The following is a 21901-nucleotide window of genomic DNA, read 5'->3' as shown; positions in this document are numbered from 1 at the left end:
TAAAGATTATTATATATGTCTCTCTCTCTCTCTCTCTCTCTCTCTCTCTCTCTCTCTCTCTCTCTCTCTCTCTCTCTCTCTGTGTGTGTGTGTGTACCTATAGGCCAGAGGTCAACCACAGGTATGTTCATCGGTTGCTCTTCACCTTGTTTTTTGAGACAAATCTCTCACTGGACTGGGGATTCACCGAATAGGCTAGACCGAGTGACCAGCTAGACCCAGGATTAAGGATTCTCTCTGTCTCTGCTTCCACAGCACTGAGATCACAAGTGCCTGCTATCAGGATTAGATTTTGGGAGGTTGGGGTGTGTATGTGGCTCAGGTTCTTCTGTTTGTACAGCAAGCGCTTTACCAACAGAACTATCCCTCTAGCCCATATGTTACCATCGTAACCGTTTGTGAGCATACAGGTCAGTAGGGCTAAGCACACTCCCTTGCAACAGGACCAGTGTTGTTGACAGTCCTGTGAGCTACCAAGAGAACAATGATGCCATGAAGTTGAAGATGGACAAAAAGAAAGGCAAAGAGAAAACAATCGCGATTGATTAGACCCAGACACTTTCATTAAAACGCTGTGTGGCTTTAAAATAAGACATCCAACCCCTCTGAGCGTTCTTCTCCCCTGTGGGGGGAAAAATGTATTTAGATGACCTTTAAAGAATCTTTCCGCTCTCAAGTCGTGCATGTAGCAAACGAAGAGGGAAGCCTTTTCTAAAGGGAAGATGAGGCTTGCCGCCAGTAAGCATAAGCTCCATCTGTTTATAAGGTCTTGTTGGAGAGGACGCACAACGTGCACCTGCTTCGCGGGTCATTGTGCAGCGTTGCAACAGGCCGGTCCAACCCTCTGCCACGGGTGATCGCTCCCAGACGGATCCCCGAGATCCCGAAATTGACACACTGGTTCTCAGAGCAGGTGTTGGAGGACCCGCACCGAGAGCTTGGCTAGGGAGGGCCTTGCAAGGAGGAGCCGGCACATTTCAGATGAACGCCTCCAGCGCTGGGAACCACTAAGCCGACGCGCGGCAGCTCAAGGCGTCACCATCACCTAGGACGCCAAGCAGAGAACAACGAAGCGCGGGTCAACCCCGCACAGCCAGGCTCCGGCTGGGAGACTTGGTGCAGCGCGCATGCGCGGCACGTGCGCGCGCACCTCCCTCCCCGGGCCGCGCGCCCCGACGCTCGCCAAGGCTCGGCGCGCCGGCGGTCCTCAGCCGCTCGGGGGACCTGAGGGACGCGCGGCCGCCTGCGAGGCCAGCGGTGCAGCCGGGGAGAAGCCGGAGGCCGCCGGGGAGGTGAGTCCCGCGGCCGACGCTTCCTCCGCAGCCTGGAGGACAGCGGAGCGTGCGGAGAGCGTTGAGGCGCCCGCCCTAGCCCTGCCGCCCCTCGTCAGGCGGCGCTCGCCGCTCGCGTCGCGGCCGAACAAAAGCCCGTGGCTGGCGCTGCTGAGGCGGGCGCGGAGCGGCGGCTGGCGAGGTGCCGGGCCCGAGCGGGGTCGAAGTGGGCGGCGCGGAGTTCGGGGCCGCAGCCGTGCCGGGTGGGGATGCCCCGGGAAGGTGGCGGGGCCGGTATGTCCCGCCCGCGCCGGGCAACCTGTGCGAGTGTGGACGCGGAGGGTCCCCCGCGCCGGCCGCCTGCAGGGAACGAGGCCGGCCCGAGCCGGTTTCTGTGCTCGGCGACGCGGGGGCGTGGGCGGGAGGACGATGCGCCAGGCTCTGGCGCCGCTGCTCGCTTGCTTTCCAGCAGCCCCCGGCCGACCCCTGCCACCCAACGCCCAAAAGTTGTCCCCGTGCTGCCCCCATCACTTTGCAAAGTCGGCGGCTCCCTTCTCCGCGCACTCCCCGGCTGCCCCGGTGGTGGTGACTCGGGGTCGCCGGATTTGCCCGGGGATGCCACGGCTGGATGATGAGCAGTTGGTGGCCTCTGGAATAAAGGCGCTGAGATGAGGGTGACGTTAAGACTGTAAACATCCCATAGGCGTCTTCTATCTTGGGACTCTTGGAGGTAGGCTTCCCCAAGGGAAGAGAAGAGGGCTTTCCCCCCCACCCCACCCCCCCGTTTATCTTTTCTCCTCCCCTTTTCTTATCCTTTCCCTTCCCTTTTGTGGGTAGAAAAAGAACAAAAGCGCATGCCGTTAATTAGACAGAAGAGACTTAAAGTTGAAAAATGCCAGGACCCGAGAGGTCTCCGGTTTTCGCCCGGTGTAAAGGAAACATGGGAATTTTTAGCATCCTTCTGAATTTCTCAGGCTGCCGAACAGACGCACCAGCTCAAAATCTCCCCGTAGAAAAGTCCTTTTAGTACATCTGGAATGTTTGTTGATGGGAATTGGGTTACTTTGTAAAGCCAGTCCATGAGAGCAAGGAAACAAAGACCCAGCTGGGCTTCAGGATGTGACCTCCCTCCTCAGCCTTCTTTGGTCCTCGGTGGTATGTTGGTGGCATAGTGGGCTAGGAGAGGACTGGATACACCCTGAGCTCTGTATTAAGAAGTCATGCATGATGGCTCATGCCGGTAATTCCAGCAATCGGGAACTGAAGCAGGAGGGTCACCGCAGCAAGCTCTAGGACAGAATAGCCTAGCTACATAGTGAACCCCTTTTCTTAGAAAGAAAGGTGGGGAGATCTCTAGACAATGCTTCCCAAGCCAACTTTGAAGCAAATCAATATCCTCTGCCCCCCTGGGAAACAACGCATTGACTTGAACTGTATCAAACCACAGACAACATAAGGTAAAAAGATTCAGAGTTAAGGAGCCAATGAAAGAAGTGTAAATATTTGGAAGGATAAAAAGGAAGATACACTGTAACCCAGTTGCAGCAAATTCCATGCTTCGCTGGACTTAGTGAAACAATGTGTAGTGTTGCACTCTGCTCCCAAGTGCTTTGAAACTCTTAGGAAAATAGGTATTTTTTTTTAAAATAAAGTCTATTATTCTATTTCATCTTACCTGCCCCCCCCCCCAAATCTGGTGGTAGTGTATGCCTCATCTCCTAGGAAGCTAACCAGTTTCCATTAAAAATAATAAGAAGAAAAGGGACTCTGGCGTCCTTGTCCCTTTTATTCTTTCTCCATATTTCTTTGAACTTTATTTTCTGTTTTGGGTATTCAGGTTAATTTTTCTTGGGAGTTTCATGCTTGAGATATTTGAAGTAGAAAGGCTGAGAGAAACTTAATAGTGATGTGCACATTCTTTGTATAGTACAGCATGAAACCTTTATCATCTAAGATGAGTGGAGGTTTGTGTGTGTGTGTGCGTGTGTGTTTTGTTTGTTTTGTTTTTGGCTTACAAAAGATTGTCTGCTTCCCAGGTTTACCTCTGGGGTTTGGGAATCCACCCAACATATGTTTTATATTAGTTTGCTACTAAAACTCTGCGATGATTTTGTACATTAAACTTCCGAGTGTGAGATCAGGTGTGGTGGCGCACACCTTCATCCCAAGTGCTTGGAAGGCAGAGGCAGGAGCATCTCTGTGAGTTCGAGGCTAGCCTGGTTTCCATAGCAAGTTCCAGGACATCCAGGACTACATAAAGAGACCTTGTTTCCAACAAACAAACAAAAACCTGAGTATATTAGTATATTGATGCTTCTGTGGATGCTATTTTTCTGAGGAGTCAGGTGGTAGGCAACAGTTCTCAGGACATTGTTACCTTCTTTTTCACTCAGTAGAGGTTGGGCAGATACAGTAAGATTCTGATGAAGGAAAATGAGTTTTCAGTGATGGTATTTTCTTAAGGCTAGGTGCAGCACCTCTTCATTGGCTCCTAAAGACTTAGCTTGTGTCCGAAATTGACTTTCTTTCCTTTCCGGTTTATCATCCTGGGAACCACTGGCTTTGGTGAACCGAGGTAATGCACAGTAAATGAAGCTTGTGAAGACTGTAACTCAGGGAATGAGCTTAACACATTCCAGTCTCCCCCTAATTACGTCTCAGAATAATACTTTAGTCAAAGCTTATGAAGCATACCATCTTGTTAAGAGGGAAAACACGGGGACTTGCTGTTTCCTCACAGAAGTTCAGCGTTTTGTTTTTGTTGTTGTTGTTTTGATGAACAGACTTTAATTGGAAAGGGAAGCTGGTTGGAATTTCACCTTTACTTATTTTACTTACCTTTTGCCAGAATCTGTCCATCTTCAGGACTGGGAATACAGCTCGGCTGGTAGTGCTTGACTGGCAGCTGCAGGACTCTCGGCCCAGTCTCTACTGGGATGGGGGCCTGGGAAGCAAGCAAGCAGATCTGTCTTTGAACTTTCAGTTTTACAGGTTATTTTTGAAAGATTCTTTGCTTCTCTTAGTTTCAGAATTTAGTAATTTGTAAATCTGACTGAAATTTGATGCCTACCATTCCTTTTGATTCTGCATCGAGAAGTACTTTTTGGTTTATTTCTTTAAGCAATACCATTCAGCACATCAATAGATTAGAATACTTGTTGTAATTAGTAAATGGCAGAAAGAAATTTAAAAGTTAGAGAGGTAGGTGGTGGGCACTATGACGCACACCTGCAATCCCAGCACTTGAGAGAGAGGGGCAGTAGGGTCAGAAGTTGGATGATAACCTTGACTAGCCCTAGTCTAGAATGTTACCAAGCATTTACAGTCAATTTTCCAACTATTTTCTGTTGCTCTGTGGAGAGCATAGTGCATCTCTTGCCTTACAGAAGTGCATGAACTGTCATGGCATTCATTTTTGCTTGGACCATGGAGCCCAAAACTGCTTACTCCTTCTGTTAGCTCACTAGGCTCCTTTATTCTGTTGCTGGGCTATAGATTCCTGCCCACTCCAAAAATATGCTTCAAACAACTGTTAACCTTTATTTAATGGGTTTTTGTATTTTGTCAAGCTCTTTTTGAGTTCATGATCACCTGTTTGCTGCAGGTCTGAAACTTCAGCTTCGAGCTTTTCCATGGATGAGCCTACCTTGAGAATAATGGCACATTCTCATGATTCTGATTAGAAACAGGTATTTCAGAGGTTATGGAAATGGCTCAATCAGTAAAGTACTTGCCATGTATATATGAGGCCTGATCCCTGGAACATACATAAAAGAGATTCCCTCTGTAGGGTGCATGCATGTAATCCCAGCTCCAAAGACAGGTGGATTCTTGAGACTGACTCTCCAGACAGCCGGGCTGAATCAGAGAGCCCTTGGTGAGAGACCTGGTTATCTCAGCAAAACAATGTGGGCGGTGCTGAGAAAGACACCAGAGATTGACCTCTAGTCCCCATGTGCATGTTCCTGTGCATGCCCACATGTATAGGTAATCCACTGTTGGAGGGTGATGTGGCATGTATACAATGTACTTTAAAGTGCACACAACATTTGATTGTGGTAACAGGGAACCTGAATTATTCGTGTTAAAAAACAAGTTTTGTTTTGTTTGGTGATGTGTGTTGTATGTATGCGTGTGTGTATGTGTGTGTGTGTGTGTGTGTGCATATGTGTACTACAACATGCATGTGGAGATCAGAGGATAATTTTAAGAATTAGTTCACCCTGTCATATGGGTTCTGGGGATTTAACTCCTGTCTACCAGGCCCAGTGGTAAGTGCTTTTACCTGATGAGCTGAGCTGTCTGCCTGACCTGAAAAATCCATTTAAATCATACTAAATTATCACTTTGCTTTTCCTACTATGTGCAGTAATACAAGTGGTGTATCTCTTGACTTGGTGCTTTAATTACCAGCCAATAAACTGTTCAAGTAGCATTTGTTCTTGTCTGCCAGTCAGTACACATTGGTAGATTTGAGGAATTACTTGCCTTATATACAAAATGTAAAATCAGGTCTTTCATAAAATTCCATAGAGCACTTATTATTTTTAAATATGCCCCTCCCCTTTAAGATGAACTTAACCATGTAGCCCAGAGTGTTCTCCATTTAAAACCCTTTTACTGAGTTCTGGGATTATAGGTGTGAACCACCACATCTAATTGAAATATCTGTGGGTTTTTTGTTTTTTGAATATATGCTTTTCTGACAGAAGTGAGTTATATATGCATAGTGTTTTCTTTACTGATATAAAAAACATGTTTGTGTTATGTTGTATGTGGTGCCAGAGGCCTTTAATTCCAGTCCATGGGAAGCACAGGCAGGTGGATTTCTGTGAATTCAAAGCTTGCTAGGGTTACATAGTGAGACCCTACCTCAAAAAAAAAAAGATTTTGTGTGTATGTGTGTTTACATGTGTGAGTATAAGAGTATTCATGTAGTGGTACATGTGTGGCCGTCAGGACAACTTTGGATGTCAGTTTTTGCCCTCTATTGTTTAAGGCAGTCTTCTGCTTACTGTTGTATATGCCAGGCCAGCTGGCTCTCAGACTTCCAAGGAGTCTCCTTTCTCCTCCTATATGCCTCCCATCTCACTGTAGGCATGCTGGGATTACAGATATGTGCTATTGTATATTGTATGTGCTTTATGTGGGTTCTGGAAATTTAAGCTCAGATCTTCATGAAAAACAGGCACTTAAACTACTGAGCCATTTTGCCAGTCATAATTGTTTTGCTTATCATTGTTATGTTATGTTATTATGTCAGTAAATATAATTCATGTTCATCTTTTGGGAGGAAGGGCCAGTGCTGGGGATTGAATACAAGGCATTGTGTATGCTAAGTATACATAACCACTGTGGTATGCTTTAAGTCATGGTCATCATTTTCAGTGTCTATATAATATTCCATCATGTATTTATACATTATTTAGCAAAATCCCTATTGATATTTTTTTAAGGTTATTTTTAGTTTTTTTAAAATTGTTATAAATTACCTATGCTAATGTTTCAGTTATATGCCATATGCACTTGTATGCTTCTGAAACAAATTAAGAATAGGTTTGGTGGATCAAATTATATGTGCATTTAAGGGATTTTGGTATAAATAGCCATTAAAAATGACCTTTATTTTATGTATGTGGGTGTTTTGCCTGTATGTACATATGTGTACCATGTGCCTGCAGTCCTGCAGAATATAGAAGAGAGTGTTGAATCCCCTGGAACTGGAGTTACAAGTGGTTGTGAGCCACTTACAGGTGCTGGAAATTGAACTGAGATCCTTTGGAAGAACAGCATGTACTTTTTTTAAACTTCTTTTTTTATTTTTTTATTGATATTATTGATACTTTTTTTCTGCTCCTTTTCCTCCCTCTCCCCTTCCCTTCTACCCTCTTCTATGGTCCCCACAGCATGTACTTTTAACCACTGAGCCATCTCTCTAGCCTCATAAGTAGCCATTTTTTTAAAAAGTATCAATTAGTTCACATTCTAATGTAAAAAAGTATTTCAAAATGTTGAAAATAACCTTTCCCTGTAATACATGTCACACTTTGTTCTGTTATTGTATTTTGTTTGTTTGTTGTTTTTTTTCAAGACACGGTTTCTCTGTATAACATCCCTAGCTGCCATGGAGCTAACTCTGTAGTTTGGCCTCAAATTCACAGAGATCCACATGCCTCTGCCTCTCAAGTGCTGGAATTAAAGGCCTGCGCCACTACCGCCTGGCATCATTGTTATTTTTTGAACATTTGATTGGCAAAAGTATTATGTTTGTCTTTTTTATTTGCAGTTTTTAAGTGAAGCTAAATATCACATCTTGTGTTTGTTGGCCTTTTGTACTTCTTTTGTTCTTTGGAATGTTTTCTGTTACTCTTTTTAAAAATGCTTTTTAGTTTATGTGTGTGAGTGATTGCCTGCATGTATGTCTGTGTGCCGTGTGCATGCCTGGTGCCTTCAGAAGAGGGCATTGGATCCCAAGGAACTGGGGTTATGGATAGTTGTGAACTACCATGTGGGTGCTGGGACCCAAACGAGTCTTCTGCAAGAGCAACAAGTGCTCTTAAGCCCTGAGCCATCTCTTTAACCCTATTTGTTATTCTTTATATCCACTTATTAAATTAGTTTTAAGTAGATTATTATATATAAACATGCTTTTTTAAAAAAAATATTCAGCCTGCATGTGTGCCTGCATGCGAGAAGAGGGCACCACACCTCATTACAGATGGTTGTGAGCCACCATGTGGTTGCTGGGAATTGAACTCAGGACCTCTGGAAGAGCAGCCAGTGCTCTTAACCTGAGCCATCTCTCCAGCCCCCCATGCCTTTTCTTTTAATTGTTCTTTTTTATCATAGCATTTCTCAAGACCTGATGTATAGGACACTGTAACTATGAGTAGTCCTTAGGAGGTAGTCCTTAGGCAATGTGTCTCTCTTCAGGGGAGTTAGGTAGCTCAGTGGAAGTGGTAATTTGGAATCATTGCTTACTCTACTCTGGCTTGTCTACACAGTTAGGCTCTGTGGTGACCATTTGTTGGTCATGTATTTAAGATTCTAGGGCAATATATATGGTCTTAAATTTTTTTTTTGCTATCTAAAATAATGTAGCATTGGCAAAACTGGCTGATGATACTTTTAGAACCATCTATTTTTAGTTCAGTATTGGTTGATAGAGTAGCCTTGTCAACTGCAATTCAGTACCCCAAACTCTTAATGCTTGATGCTACTCTTTGACATACATTATCTCATAATTTACCCAGAGATTCCTGTGTTTGAGAAGTGATGTTCAAATCATCTTCAGAAAAAAGTATGGGTTAATTGACAGTGTTTACAATGTTGAATTAATAAGAGGTTTAATCTCTTCCCAGACGTTTCACAGCTACTTTCTACCAAGTCAGTTAATATAGAAATGTACTGCTAGCAACTAAAACACATATAATAACTTTGAAATTCTACAATCTAGTTTACAACAAATATCATTTAAACACAGTTTGGAGCAAAGGAAAAAAATATTCAAAATAGAGCAATTATATCTTGTGACAGAATTCTCCAACATGTATTGTTGTGATAGGAGTGGCGGGGCTTCGTCCCCAGCACCCTGGCTGCCTGCTAGCTTATGCCCCGAAATAATTACACGGACACTGTATTCTTTTAAACACTGCTTGGCCCATTAACTCTAGCCCTTACAGGCTAATTATCATATCCCGATCAACCCATCTCTAATAATCTGTGTAGCGTCAGTCTTACCAGGAAAATTCTAGCCTACATCCATCCTGGGTCAGAGCTTCATCGCGTGTGCCTCAGAGAGCAGAGCTATCAAGTCTGAGCTCACTTCCTCTTCCTCCCAGCATTCTGTTCTGTTTACTCTACCCACCTATGTTCTAACCAATAAAATGGGCCAAGGCAGTTTCTTTATTAGCCAATGACCTTCCTCCATCAATGTGTTAAATATACAACTTAGGTTATAAAATTAGCTTTTAAGTGTTACTTGAAAATATTTTTAGTGAATATATCATATGATAGAAAAACTGTTACTTTGTGAATACACCTGTATTTTCTTTATTAGATCAGTTTGATGTCTTATCAAATATTTTAATGTCAAGTCTGTAGTATTTTGAAAAGTGATTAACTTTCCCATTTTCAATACTTTTCAGATATTTTAACAAGGAAGAAATCACTCTCCTCCTAAGATGGAATCTGTGATTTGGGAATGTGGTTGATCAACTTGATATGCTGGCCAGATGTGCCCTATGTAATAAAATGAAAAGAAGATACAAGATGATGTCATTTTCCAATATTGTGAAACCAAAAACAAATGCCTTTTGTGAGACCAGGTTAACAAACCTCTGACAGTACAAGGAGTTTTTAACTGTTTGAAGAACCTAACAGATACAGAGGGGTGCTTTCAAGCTGAGACCTGCAAGCATACACTGGTCAAAAACACATCTTGAGTGGATCTGATCATCCAAGTCTCATTCAGATCCAGGAAGAATGGCTATGAGTTGGGTTGTCTTTTATCTTTGGCTCTTGACTGTGTTTGTGGGACATATAGGTGGGCACAGTTTATTTTCTTGTGAACCTATTACCTTGAGGATGTGCCAAGATTTGCCTTATAATACTACCTTCATGCCTAATCTTCTGAACCATTATGACCAACAGACAGCAGCTTTAGCAATGGAGGTAAGACTTGAGCTACTACTGTGTGACATTCCAGAAAATAATCTACAGTGCCCTGATGACCCACCTAATCTGTTTGATATAAACAATAGGAAAAGATTGCTCTTTTTAATTATATCTTATATGTTTGAAATTTTATATGGATTGGCTCATACTATAATAGATTGAATAATTTGTGTTTGGAGAAATTCTATTCTTGAGTTTCTTTTTAGATATGTTTTTACAAAGGAATTTGAAACACTGAAACATGCGATGATACCTCTTCAAAGATTATATTTCTTTTTTTAAATAATAAATAACTATATAAATAGAGTGTGAAAAATATTACATATATTTCAGTAGCTGTCTTAGGGTTTGTATTGCTGTGAAGAAACACCATGACCACAGGAAAACATTTAATTGTGACTGGCTCATAGTTCAGAGGTTTAGTCCATCATCATCATGGTGAGAAGCATGGTAGCATGCAGGCAGACATGGCACTGGAGAAGGAGCTGGGAATTCTACATCTTGATCAGCTGGCAACAGGAAGTGGACTATGTCCCACTCTGGCTATGCCTTGAGCATATGAGACCTTAAAGCCTGCCCTCACAGTGACACACCTCCAACAAGGCTACAACTCCTAATGGTGTCACTCTCTCTAGGTCATGCATTCAAACAAATGAGTCTATGGGGGCCGTACCTATTCAAAACACCACATTAGCTGAGTATGGAATATAATGTATTTTTTTTAAGACTGAATTATTCTTAGGTTCACAGTGTTTTGTTTAATATCGAGATGATTTCCTGGTAATGTCGGGTACACATCAATTTAAGAATACCTTTCAGGCAATGAGAAAGGTTTTGTTATGTGAATTCTGTTCTTGATGGTTCAGAATTTTTTGAACGTGTGTTGCCTTACTTGAATTTTTCTTATGATAATTCTTCAGGTACTTCTTAATATATTTGCCTCAGAAACTATGTTGTTCCTAGGTTTAAATGTGTCTGTCTGTGATGGTCTTAGATTTGAGAACAAATATATATTTACTAGATAGAAATGGAGAGACAACAAACAGTCTGATTAGGAGTATGGGCTTTGGAGCTGGACCCAGCATTGGAACTCTAGCAGTGTCACTGTGGCAACTGGTGTGAACTTTGCCACCCTAGTTCTTTTGATTCTCGTAACACCACCAGCAGGTATGGTGGTGGTACAAGCCTATCCTCCCAGCACTTGGAAGATAGAGGAGGGAGGATCAGGTATTCATAACAGTTCTCCTTTAAAGGATGAGGTAGCACCCAGCCTGGGCTGTGTATAACCCTGCTTCAAAAAAAAAACCACACACACACACACACACACACAATAAAAGAAGGCTAATCTTTCATAGTACAAAATTAAAATATACCTATAGAGTGCTTAGTACATAGCAAACACTCTACAAGTGATGGTTTTTCCTACTCATTTATTTGAGACAGTGTCTCACTATGTAGCCCTGGCTGGCCTGGAATTTGCTATCTAGATGAGGCTGGCCTGAAGCTCAGTAGAGCTCCATCTGCCTCCTGAGTTCTAGGGTTAAAATTATGCACCCCACATCCTGGTTATCCATATTCTTATATTAACATGGTCATGTAATATAATTTGGACAACTTGTATTTTAATCAGTTTGACAGTGCTTTCAGAATCTGCATTTGGAGTTCTGCATTTTATAGCAAAACACATTCATTGTTTCAATCTGGTAAATTTCTAGAAAGATCATTATTCATAGATTTCAAAGTATATCAGCATGTTGTATTTTCCGAATATTTGGTGATGCTATAGAGATTGAACAAAATATTTTCTGCTCTTCCTTTCATGGTCTTTCTAATAAAGAGAAAGATTTGTCTTAGACCATGAGACTAGGATATATGAAAGGGGATATTGTCTGCTGGCATGACAGTTGTAGTAGTCTTTGCTGTGTGCTGAAGACTCAACTAGAAGTGTCCTATATCACTGTAAAGTCATCACTTCTTTGGAAGCAAGAAGCAAGTCATAAAGATGCTCATACTAAGGTTCAGCTTTTGACTCTGTCATGCAGTATGTGTAAGACTTTGGACAGATCACCTAACATTCCTACATCTTGTTTTCTTATTCAAAGTAACAATAATGAAAAACCTAGACGGGCTTGTTAGGATTAAATGAGAGATTTGTAAGTTGTTGCACAATGCACGGTGTACAGATTTTAATTCTATTCCAGATTCTGTTTCTAAATTGTCTAGAGTCACTAGGAAAGTGCAGATGGCCAGATGAACTTGTATCATTCTTTGCATGTTCGCGGGACATTCAGAATGATGGCACGGCAGGTTTTCTCTGCCTCTGCTCAGATGTGCCCACATAATCCATACAGTTTATGGTCAGTAGGTTTGCCTCTTCCAATATCTGACAGCCTAGGAAGGGTCCATACGTGGGAAGTAGTTTCTAAGAAAAGGCTTCAGAGATTTGACGGAACCCTGAGAAAGCTGCTTACTGCACAGTCGTCATGGCAGGACAGAGATGCCACTGACAGAGTCATCAGACACAGTTGGAGAGCGTGAATTTCATGTAATAGCAAAAGACTTGGAAACGTAGCAGAAACTACATCATGCTCATAGCCATCTCTCAACTCAGTAATTCTGTGTTTAAAAAATAATTTTTTTTCTAGTGCTGGAGATCAGAAAAATGTATCAAACCATTTAATGTTTTAAGGAACTGCGGTACTGTCTTCTGCAGTGGCTGTGCTGTTTCAGACTCAAAGTAATACACAAGGATTCCTAAATATCTCCTTGCCTACCATCATCTTCTTCCTCTTTAAAAAATTTTATAATAGTTATTCTACTCTAATGGGTATGATGTCTTTGGTTTTTAGAGCTACATTGGATTAGGTAGTTAGCATTTCTTCACTCAGTACTTACTGATGAACATTTGCTTATAAAAAGTGCCACACATGTATTTTCATACTTCTACTAATGCATTTTTGAAATGAAATTCAAATGTTCAAATAAGGAAAATGCTTTCATTGATACTTTTAAACTCTTACGTAGAAATTGTACTATACTTTTTGTCACCCCAGAAATGCGTGAGAGGAACTGTTTCTCAGCATTAGCAGTAGAACCTACTCGTTGTCTCTGTATTAGACTGTCCCTGACAGAATACCCACAGAAATAACATAAGGGTGAAAAGACTTACTTGGCTCATAGCTCATGGACTTTGACTTCACCATGGGGGAAGGCGTAGCAGAGAGGCTCAGTTCATAGCAGATGTTTGTGGCCCTGCTGCACATACTGTAGTGGACCCAAAAGCAGAGCGCGTGCTGGAGGCAGTAGCTGAGTTTAACCCTGAAATGCACTTCCCAGTGGACCTACTTCCATCAGGTAGGCCTCATCTCCTACAGGTTCTACAGCCTTCAAAAAAAAACCCACTACTGCTGGGACCAAGTGATCGAAGCAGGAGCCTCTGGGGACATTCAGATTGAATCCACAGTTGTATTAAAACCAATATGGTAGCTGCAAAATAGCATCTCATATATCTTTAGCACCTACTTTGCAGAGACAGAAATTGCATCGTATGTGAAGGCAGTAAAATGAAGATTAGTTTCACTATAATGAAGAGTTTGTAGTGAAGAGGTTAGAGTAAGAAATTTGGAGGTACAGTAATTCAAGCTCAAGTTTTGCTACTTATAAAACAGTGTCATTGGGACAGAATATCTTACTGTATCATCATTAGAATGGAATCGGTTATAAAGATCAAACAAAATATGAAAACTACTTTTCTGAAATAGCAGTGTCAGTCCTTGCCCAGAGGATCCAGTTTGAAGCATAAGAGACATTAGTAAATGGCGTCTACTTTAACGACTAGTTTCAGTGGTCTGCAGACGCTTTTCATCACAGTTGCACAGAACTTTCTAGTGTCATTATCGAGTCATTGCAAATGCCACATTTGCCTGAAAGGCTCTGCCAATATCTGGGTGATATCTTGCTTTATTCTCAAGACCTGGTTTGGGTCTGATTTCCTTATGGGATCTAGGATGACTAAAGTTAGGGCCTCTTTCCTCCATACTTAGCAATATGCTTTGTTTACCTTTGTTCAGTGTGTATGGTATTTTGTTACAATGTTTGCTTTTTGTCCCCCTTACTCCTTTCATTTAGAAGCTTGTCCTTATCAAAGGCCACCCTTGTATGCCTAGTACTTAACATACTGCCTCATATACAGTAATTAATAAATGTTTGAATTAAGCTGTAAATTCTTGAGTAATGGCAGTGATCATAATTATGTTTCACTGCTATACCTAAACTCTTAGTCTCCTGGGGTTGAAAATAGTTTGGTGGGATAGTGATGCTGATCACAGTTCCAAAGCTACCACCTGCCTGTGAACACTAGTGTGATATTCTTTTTCTCTTTCTTTTGGGTTGTTGTTCAAAGTGATTTGAAGCTTTCAACATTATGTGTTTATATTTTATAAACAATGTAATTAGCAAAAATATGATGCAATGTAGCTTTTCTTTCTCTAGGATCTTTTGTTGTTTCTGCTTAATTTTGCTTGTCCAAATTCTGTTGTTCTTGATTTATTTTTAAGTTTTTAAAAATGTACAGGAGGGTATGTGGCTTCATCAAAACATATGTGATGCTGTGCAGGCTAGTTTTCTGTCAGCTGATACAAGCTATATAGTCATCAAAGAGGAGAGATCCTTGATTGAGAAAATGCTTCCATGAGTCAGACTGTAGGCAAACCTATAGAGCATTTTCTTAATTAGTGATTGATGAGTGAGCCCAGCCCTTTGTGGGTGGGGCCACCCCTGGACTGTGATCCTGGCTTCTATAAGAAAGCAGGTTGAGCAGGCCTTAAGGAACAAACCAGTAAGCAGCACCTCTTTATGGCCTCTGCATCTGCTCCTGCCCTCAGGATCCTGCCCTGTTTGGGGTCCTGTCCCGACTTCCTCCAGTGATGAACAATGATATATACAATGTAAGCCAGATAAACCCTTTCCAACTTGCTTTGGTCATGCTGTTTCACCACAGCAATAGTAACCCTAACTAGGACAGAGACTAATATAAGAACCTTCTAAATTTAAAATAAAAAAAACAGAAGTGATTTCTCTTCTGGCCTCTTTGGCCTTGGCAGAAAAAAGGAGCATCATCCTCTGGAAAGCGTTTAGTAAGATGCACGTGTTGTTCAAGGCTCCAAGCCCCTACCACCTTCACAAGTCGTCCTGTGGCAAATGGGGCTACCCTGCCAGGCGACAGAGAAAGTATGACTAGAGTGCCAAAGCCACGCTACAAAACAGTACTGGGCCTGGGTGGTACGGCACCAAAATTGTCTGTTGCCGATTCAGACTTGGATTCTGTGAGGGAACCATCCAGTAGTCTTCTTGAAGATTTCAGTCAGTTTCAAACTGGTTTTAAACACACACACACACACACACACAGTCTACATACAGATAATGGGAGACTTATTTCTGATTTTAGGAACAAAAATAACGGCTTTTGGAATTTTGAATGTACTCCAGTGTAACAACACTGATTGACATTTATGGATAGGCCTTTTACAAAATAAAATTTCTTTTGAGTTCATGTTTTTGTTTGTTTGGTTGGTTGGTTGGGTTTCTCTGTGTAGCCTTGACTGTTCTGGAACTCTGTAGATCAGGCTGGCCTCCAACTCATAGAGATCCTCCTGCCTGCTAGGATTAAAGATGTGTACCACCACCGCCTGGCTGAGTTCATGGTTTTAATCTCTAAAATACATTCATTGTCCATCCTATTTACTTTCCTTATTATCTTCTATTTAGGTTCATGCTTATAAGGAGGTTTTTATTCTCTAAACAACAATGTAGTGAAAAAACCTATTTTATTATTACATCGACCTATATCCCCAGCCCTGATAGGTGTGGCTTTATAAACCAGTTCTGTGACTAGGGTAAACCAAAACAATTAAAAAGCTTCTAAATTAATACAACTATATATGCAGGTAGTAGAGAATTATCTGCAGTTATTTCTGATTTTAAGAACAAAAATACTATGTTTTAGTTATTTTGAATTGGTTTTCTTGTGATAAATTGCATTAAAGAAATTCCTAAAAATTCTTGCTTTAAATCAGATTATTAAATAGAATAGAATTTGACTTGTATTATACTTTAAGTATGTCATAATTCAGAATTCTCCACAATAATGGAGGTATTAAAAGTTTACTCACTAAAGATAAGTTAGCCCTGTGTACTGTTTTAGGGACGCCACTTTGACTTACAAAAGTGAATAGGTTCCTGTAATAATGGCAAATTTTGGAACAGATTATTTAACTTCCCGAGCCATTAGCAATGTGTAGACTACCATGGTACATTTTAGAAATCTGGAGTTTTTTTGTTTTTGAGACAAAAAATAATTATTAAAAGTTTTGGACCTTGTAGCATCAGAAACTGTTGTCCAGACAGGGAGATTAGGTTTTTGGTTTTGTTTTGCCTTGCTTTGTTTTGTTTTTTATAGTCTTCTATAGTTCTACTTACATAAAATTATTTTTATAAATTGTTTGGAATAACTTATTCCAGTTGGATCTAAAGTAGCTATGAATAGCAGTTTTGAATTTTCAAGGCTGTTCCACATTGGTTCACATTTTGCGAATTTAATCATGCTATTCCCAAACCCAGTATGGCACAGTTTCTATGGTTACCAGGCCCTTTGTACAGTGACAAAGATTGGAATTCTGATTCTCCTGAGTCAGATTTTGGCCTTTGACACTGTCCCCTTTTCACACCCTTCCTAAGCTTGAACTGTTGTTATGCCTGAAGGCTTGTCAGTTAGCAGGTTGCTATGGGAACGAATAGAAATTTGAGAGAAGAAAGAATGGGAGCACAAAGACTTGGTTGATTTGAATTTAAACAAAGAATGTAAGGGTCCATGCAGTGCACCTTTGTTGTAGAAATTAGAGATCTAGTTTTAGAAAGTACTTTCCAGTTTGTAAACTTCCTTACTCCAGCCTTGATTTAGGGAATAAAAACATCACTGCTTAGAGAAACACTCAGGAAGAGTCATTTAGAATTCAGTCAGCCAAGTTCCTTTCTATATTTCATAGATTGTGAGTACTGTTCCTTGTGTTATAGATGTGTTCTCAACCTAAGTGTCCAGACCACGTCATTTAATATATATTTTGCTGAGGTTAAAAATGTTAAGGTTATTTGCTTATTTTAAAAGTATTAATACTTTGTTTTTATAACAGCTTTATTGAGTTGTACTGTGTATAACAAACTGCACTTATTTAAAGTGTTTCCTTTGGTGAGTTTTAACAGCTCCTATGATACCCTCACTGTTATCAAAGTGTAGACCATTTCCGTCACATCAGAAGCCTTACGACCCTTTGTGGGCCGCCTCTATACTCATGCTTCCAGCCATGGCAAATGTGCTCTGTCCTTATGAGTTAGTGTGCATTCTAACGTCTTATAGACATGGGCTCATACAGCATCTACAGTTTTAGTTATATGTATGTGTGTATCGTAGGTTTATGCACATGAGTACAGTGCCCATGGAAGCAAGAAGTGGTTATCAGATCCCCTGGTGCTGCACCTACGAGCTGTTGTGAGCTGCCTGTTGTGGGTAACAGAAACTGAACTCTGTCCTCTGCAGTAGCGGCTGTGTTCTTACCTGCTGAGCCATTGCTCCAGGCACACTGTATCTACTTTTTAAATATCTGGTTTCTTTCACCTAGAATCACAATTTTGATGTTACCTACTTTGTTTGGCATTTAAAAAATATTCCAGCTGAGTTCTTCATTTGATAGTTGAAAACAGGGAATCAAATCAGTCTGCTATCGACATACTATTCTGAAATCATTCCCTATCTTATTTATGAGTATCAGTTGATGTGGGGCTCCCTGTATGCTGTGAATGTTTTATTACCATTGGTTAATAAAGAAGCTACTTTCGCCTATAGCAGGGCAGAATATAGCAAGACAGGAAATCCAAGCAGAGATAGAGGAAGAAAGAAGGCGGACTCAGGGAGATGCCATGTAGATGCCCCAGAAGCAAGAGGTAACAAACCACGAACCTTGTGGTAAAATATAAAATAATAGGAATGGGTTAACTTAAGATGTAAGAGCTAGCTAGAAATATGTCTGAGCCATCGGCCAGTGTTATAATTAATCCAGTTTTTGTGTGATTATTTGGGTCTGGGTGGCCAAGAAATGAAAGTACAGTCTCCATTTACAATTGTTAGTTATGTTCTGTTTGTGTTTAGACCATTTTATAAAAGGGGAAACTAAAGCATAGAGGTTAAGTGAAACATTGGTTAAGTATAAGGGATGTGGGTAAAAATGTCAAGGTTTGACCGAGCTTGGAGTCATGTTTATAGTTGTATGAGCTTAGACAAGTTAGCATTCTGTGTTTACAATATGGAATTGTGAAATTGAAATAACATATGCAAGGTACTTTGAACAGTGCCTGTTGTACTGTGCTAATGTCAGCAAAACTAGCTCAAGGTATTTGTAATTCATTGCAAACACAAAGTAGTCATTAAGATAAATTTTTATAACATATGATGGTATTCACAGGTGGAAAATTTGATAACATATATACAAAGATACCCCATCATATGGTTTACATTTTGCTTATTACCATACATATATATATATACATGTTTGTCATATATGTACATATATCATCAGCATGTGAATGTAAGTTTTTGTTTGTTTGTTTGTTTGTTTTTTAAGACAGTGTCACACTATGTAGTCCTAACTGACCTGGACCTTGCTGTGTAGACCTGTCTGGCCTCACACTTGTAGAGATCTGCCTGCCTCTGCCTCCCAAGTACTGTTAATTTTGCCTTTAGATTTTAAATAATTATATGTTTAGGAAGTTGCCTAAATAGTACACAGCAATTGCATATATCCCTTTTCTATTTCCTGCTCTAATCTTACTGTTTTATAAAATTATGATACCTAGTCAACATTGAAAGATGCATATAATTTCCAGGTCTTTGCTATTACAAATAAAAGTCATGTAAACATTTGTGACAAGTTTTTGTGTGGATATAACTTGTCATTTCTCTGGGATAAAGGACCAGGAATGTGATTGGGTTTTAAGAAATCGTAGTGGTTGTAAACCCATTTTACATTCCTCCCTGTAGGATATAGTCTTACTGTTTTTCTCTGCGTTCTTGCCTCTATTTGGTATTACCACTATTTTTGTCTTTGGCAGTGCAAGTATATATGTAGTACTATTTCATGTGCATTTTGTTTGTTGAAGTAACTATGCCTTATGTTTATTTTCTGATTAAATTTTCCACTTTGTTAAAAAAGTTTCAATTAGCTGTAAAGTAACTGATTTCATTGTTTTTGCTGAACCTTCTCTTTTACTCCTTCTCCATGTCCTTCCACCTCCCAGTATTCACCTTTCTACTCTAACGACTTGTGTATTCTATTACCACACCCCCGTTATAACCCTTTCTCCCTTCTCCTGGTCCCTTATATTTTACTTTGGAGTCTTGAGTAGAACTTTTACTTATTATTATTAATTTGTGTGTGGAGGGGTGTACACAGTATGATTGTGGAAACCAAATAATGATATGTAGGAGTCAGTTCTCCTTCTTTATGTGGGATAGATTCTGGGGACTCTCACTCAGGTTCCCAGGTTTACTCAGCAAGTGCCTTTATGTGCTCAGGTCTCTTGCTAGCCCCTGAGTTATTTATATATACTAGATACAAATCCCTTCTAACTATAATCCAACTACCTGGAGGCTGAGGTGGGACCAGCCTGGGCTATGTGGTAAGATCCTGTCTCAAAATACCTAACCCACCTAAAACAAAATAAAATAAAATCTTTTGTGTGGTATAAGATACACAAATAGTGTATCCTAGTTTGAAAGTTGTCTTTTCATCTTTTTAGCAGAGTCTTTATGAGAACAGGAATTTTCTATTAGTCTTTTGGTTGTGACACTAACATTTAATGACTGAGCCATCTCTCCACCTCAGTACTTTACTGTTGTAATGAAGTTCAGTTTAACACCCCCTGCCATACACATGTTAAGAATATTTTGAGTTTCATTTCTAAGAACTTGTCACCTTGTGCTAGTTCTGAAAAATGTATTACCATTTTCTCTTTCTCTGCTTTCTCCCCCTCAGAAGAGCTTGTCTGTTTCCCCTTCCCAGGGGTATCCATATAAGTCTGTCTCTCTTAGGGTCCGCCTTGTTTCCTAGCCTCTCTGGGGTTGTGGACTGTAGGCTGGTTATCCTTTATTTTGTGTCTCATATCTGCTTATGAATGAGTGCATACTGTGTTTGTCTTTCTATGTCTAGGTTACCTCACTCAGGATGGTATTTTCTAGTTCCATTCATTTGCCTGTAATTTTCAAGATGTCATTTTTTTTAACCATTGAGTAGTACTCCATTATGTAAATGTACCACATTTTCTTTATCCATTCTTTGGTTAAGGAGCATCTAGATTGTTTCCAAGTTCTGACTATTACAAATAATGCTGCTATGAACATAGTTGAGTAAATGTTCTTGTGGTTAAGTGAGCATCCTTTGAGTATATGCCCAAGAATGGTATTGCTGGGCATTGAGGTAGATTGATTCCCAATTTTCTGAGAAACCATCATACATACTGATTTCCAGAGGACCACAGCAATTCTTACAAAGGAAAACATTTAGTTGAGGCTTGTAGTTTCAGAGGTTTAGTCCCTTAATGTCATGATGGGAAATGTGGCAGCATACAGGCAGACATAGTGCTGGGAAGGTAGCTGAGTTCTGCATCTTGATCCACAGGCAACAGGATGTGAAGCCCACCCCACAGTGACACACTTCCTCCAACAAGGCCACAACTAATAGTGCCACTTTCTGAAGGTCAAGCTAGTCTCTGTGGGGCCATACCTATCCAAACCACTACATTCCACTTCCTGGTCCCCATAGACTTATAACCATAACATAATACTAAATACATTTAGTTCAACTTCAAAACTTTGTAGTCTCAATAGTGTTTAAAAGTTCAAAGTTTCTTCTGAGATTCATGCAATCTCTTAACTGTAATTCCCTATAAGGTCAAAAAATCATACTCTAACATATAATGGCACAGGATATACATTACTGTTCCAAAATAGAGGAAAGGGAGGATAGTGAAGAAATACTGGGCCAAGCCAGGCGGTGGTGTGCAGGCCTTTAGTCCCAGCACTCAGGAGGCAGAGTTCAAGGCCAGCTTGATCTACAGAACTAGTTACAGGACAACTAGGGACTCTTAAACAGAGAAACCTTGTCTCAAAAAAAAAAAAAAAAAAGGAAAGAAAAAAAAAGAAAAGAAAAGAAAGGAAGAAGGAAGGAATACTGGACCAAATCAAGATCAAAAGCCAACTGGGCAAACTTCAAACTTGCATCTCCATGCCTGATGTCAAAATGCTTTTCAGATCTCCAACTCCTTTTATCTTTGTTGACGACAGCACACTTCTTCCTCTTTGGCTTATTCCACTCCTTGTTAGCAGCTTTCCTTGGCAGGCCTCAAGAACTCTGGCATCTCCAGTATCTTGGGGTCTCCAAAGCAATCCTGGCTTGCACTTCACAGCTTCACGCAATAGCCTCTCTAGGCCTCCATTCAGGGATACCCCTGCCACATGCCTGGCCTCAGCAACTTTTCTTAGTCATAGAGGAAATTCCACAACCCCCTTCTTCTATCCTTGGACTCTTAACGCTAGAGCCATGTGGCCTAAGCTGCCAAATTCTGCTGCCTGTTCAATTACATCTTCACCAGCTTTCTGTTTTCAATGATTTACTTCACTGCCTAAGCTTGGCTGTTCTGGAATTTGCTCTGTAGACCAGCTGGCCTCAAAATTCAGAGATCCACCAGCCTCTGCCTTCTGAGTGCTGAGTTTAAAGGTGTGCACCACTATGCCTGGACCTAAACTGTTCTTCAGTTCCTTTTCCCAAATTGGAAGCTTAGCTGGATAGGGTCTTGCCCTGAGGTCACCACTCCCTTTATTCCATTTTTTAATCTGTTTATTTCCTTGG

General features: G+C 40.8%; 1 protein-coding gene across 3 annotated transcripts in view; it reads left to right on the top strand.

The window, feature by feature from the left end:
- Nucleotides 1-1137: 1137 nt before the first annotated feature.
- Fzd3 (frizzled class receptor 3) overlaps nucleotides 1138-21901 on the top strand; it is a 70421-nt gene continuing 49657 nt past the window's right edge. For 2 of the 3 annotated variants that reach the window (XM_075950247.1, XM_075950249.1), the window contains exons 1-2: nucleotides 1138-1292; nucleotides 9419-9944. In XM_075950247.1, the coding sequence (XP_075806362.1) occupies nucleotides 9756-9944 (189 nt within the window). In that variant the 5' untranslated portion in view covers nucleotides 1138-1292; nucleotides 9419-9755. Of the gene's footprint in view, nucleotides 1293-1952; nucleotides 2002-9418; nucleotides 9945-21901 lie in introns of those variants that run through there. The other variant, XM_075950248.1, reaches the window with a different exon arrangement.

The sequence above is a fragment of the Microtus pennsylvanicus genome, chromosome 15 (genome assembly GCF_037038515.1).
Source record: "Microtus pennsylvanicus isolate mMicPen1 chromosome 15, mMicPen1.hap1, whole genome shotgun sequence".
Classification (NCBI taxonomy): Eukaryota; Metazoa; Chordata; class Mammalia; order Rodentia; family Cricetidae; genus Microtus; species Microtus pennsylvanicus.
Note: the sequence above shows the minus strand (reverse complement) of the source record. Positions and strands in the feature narration are given on the sequence as shown.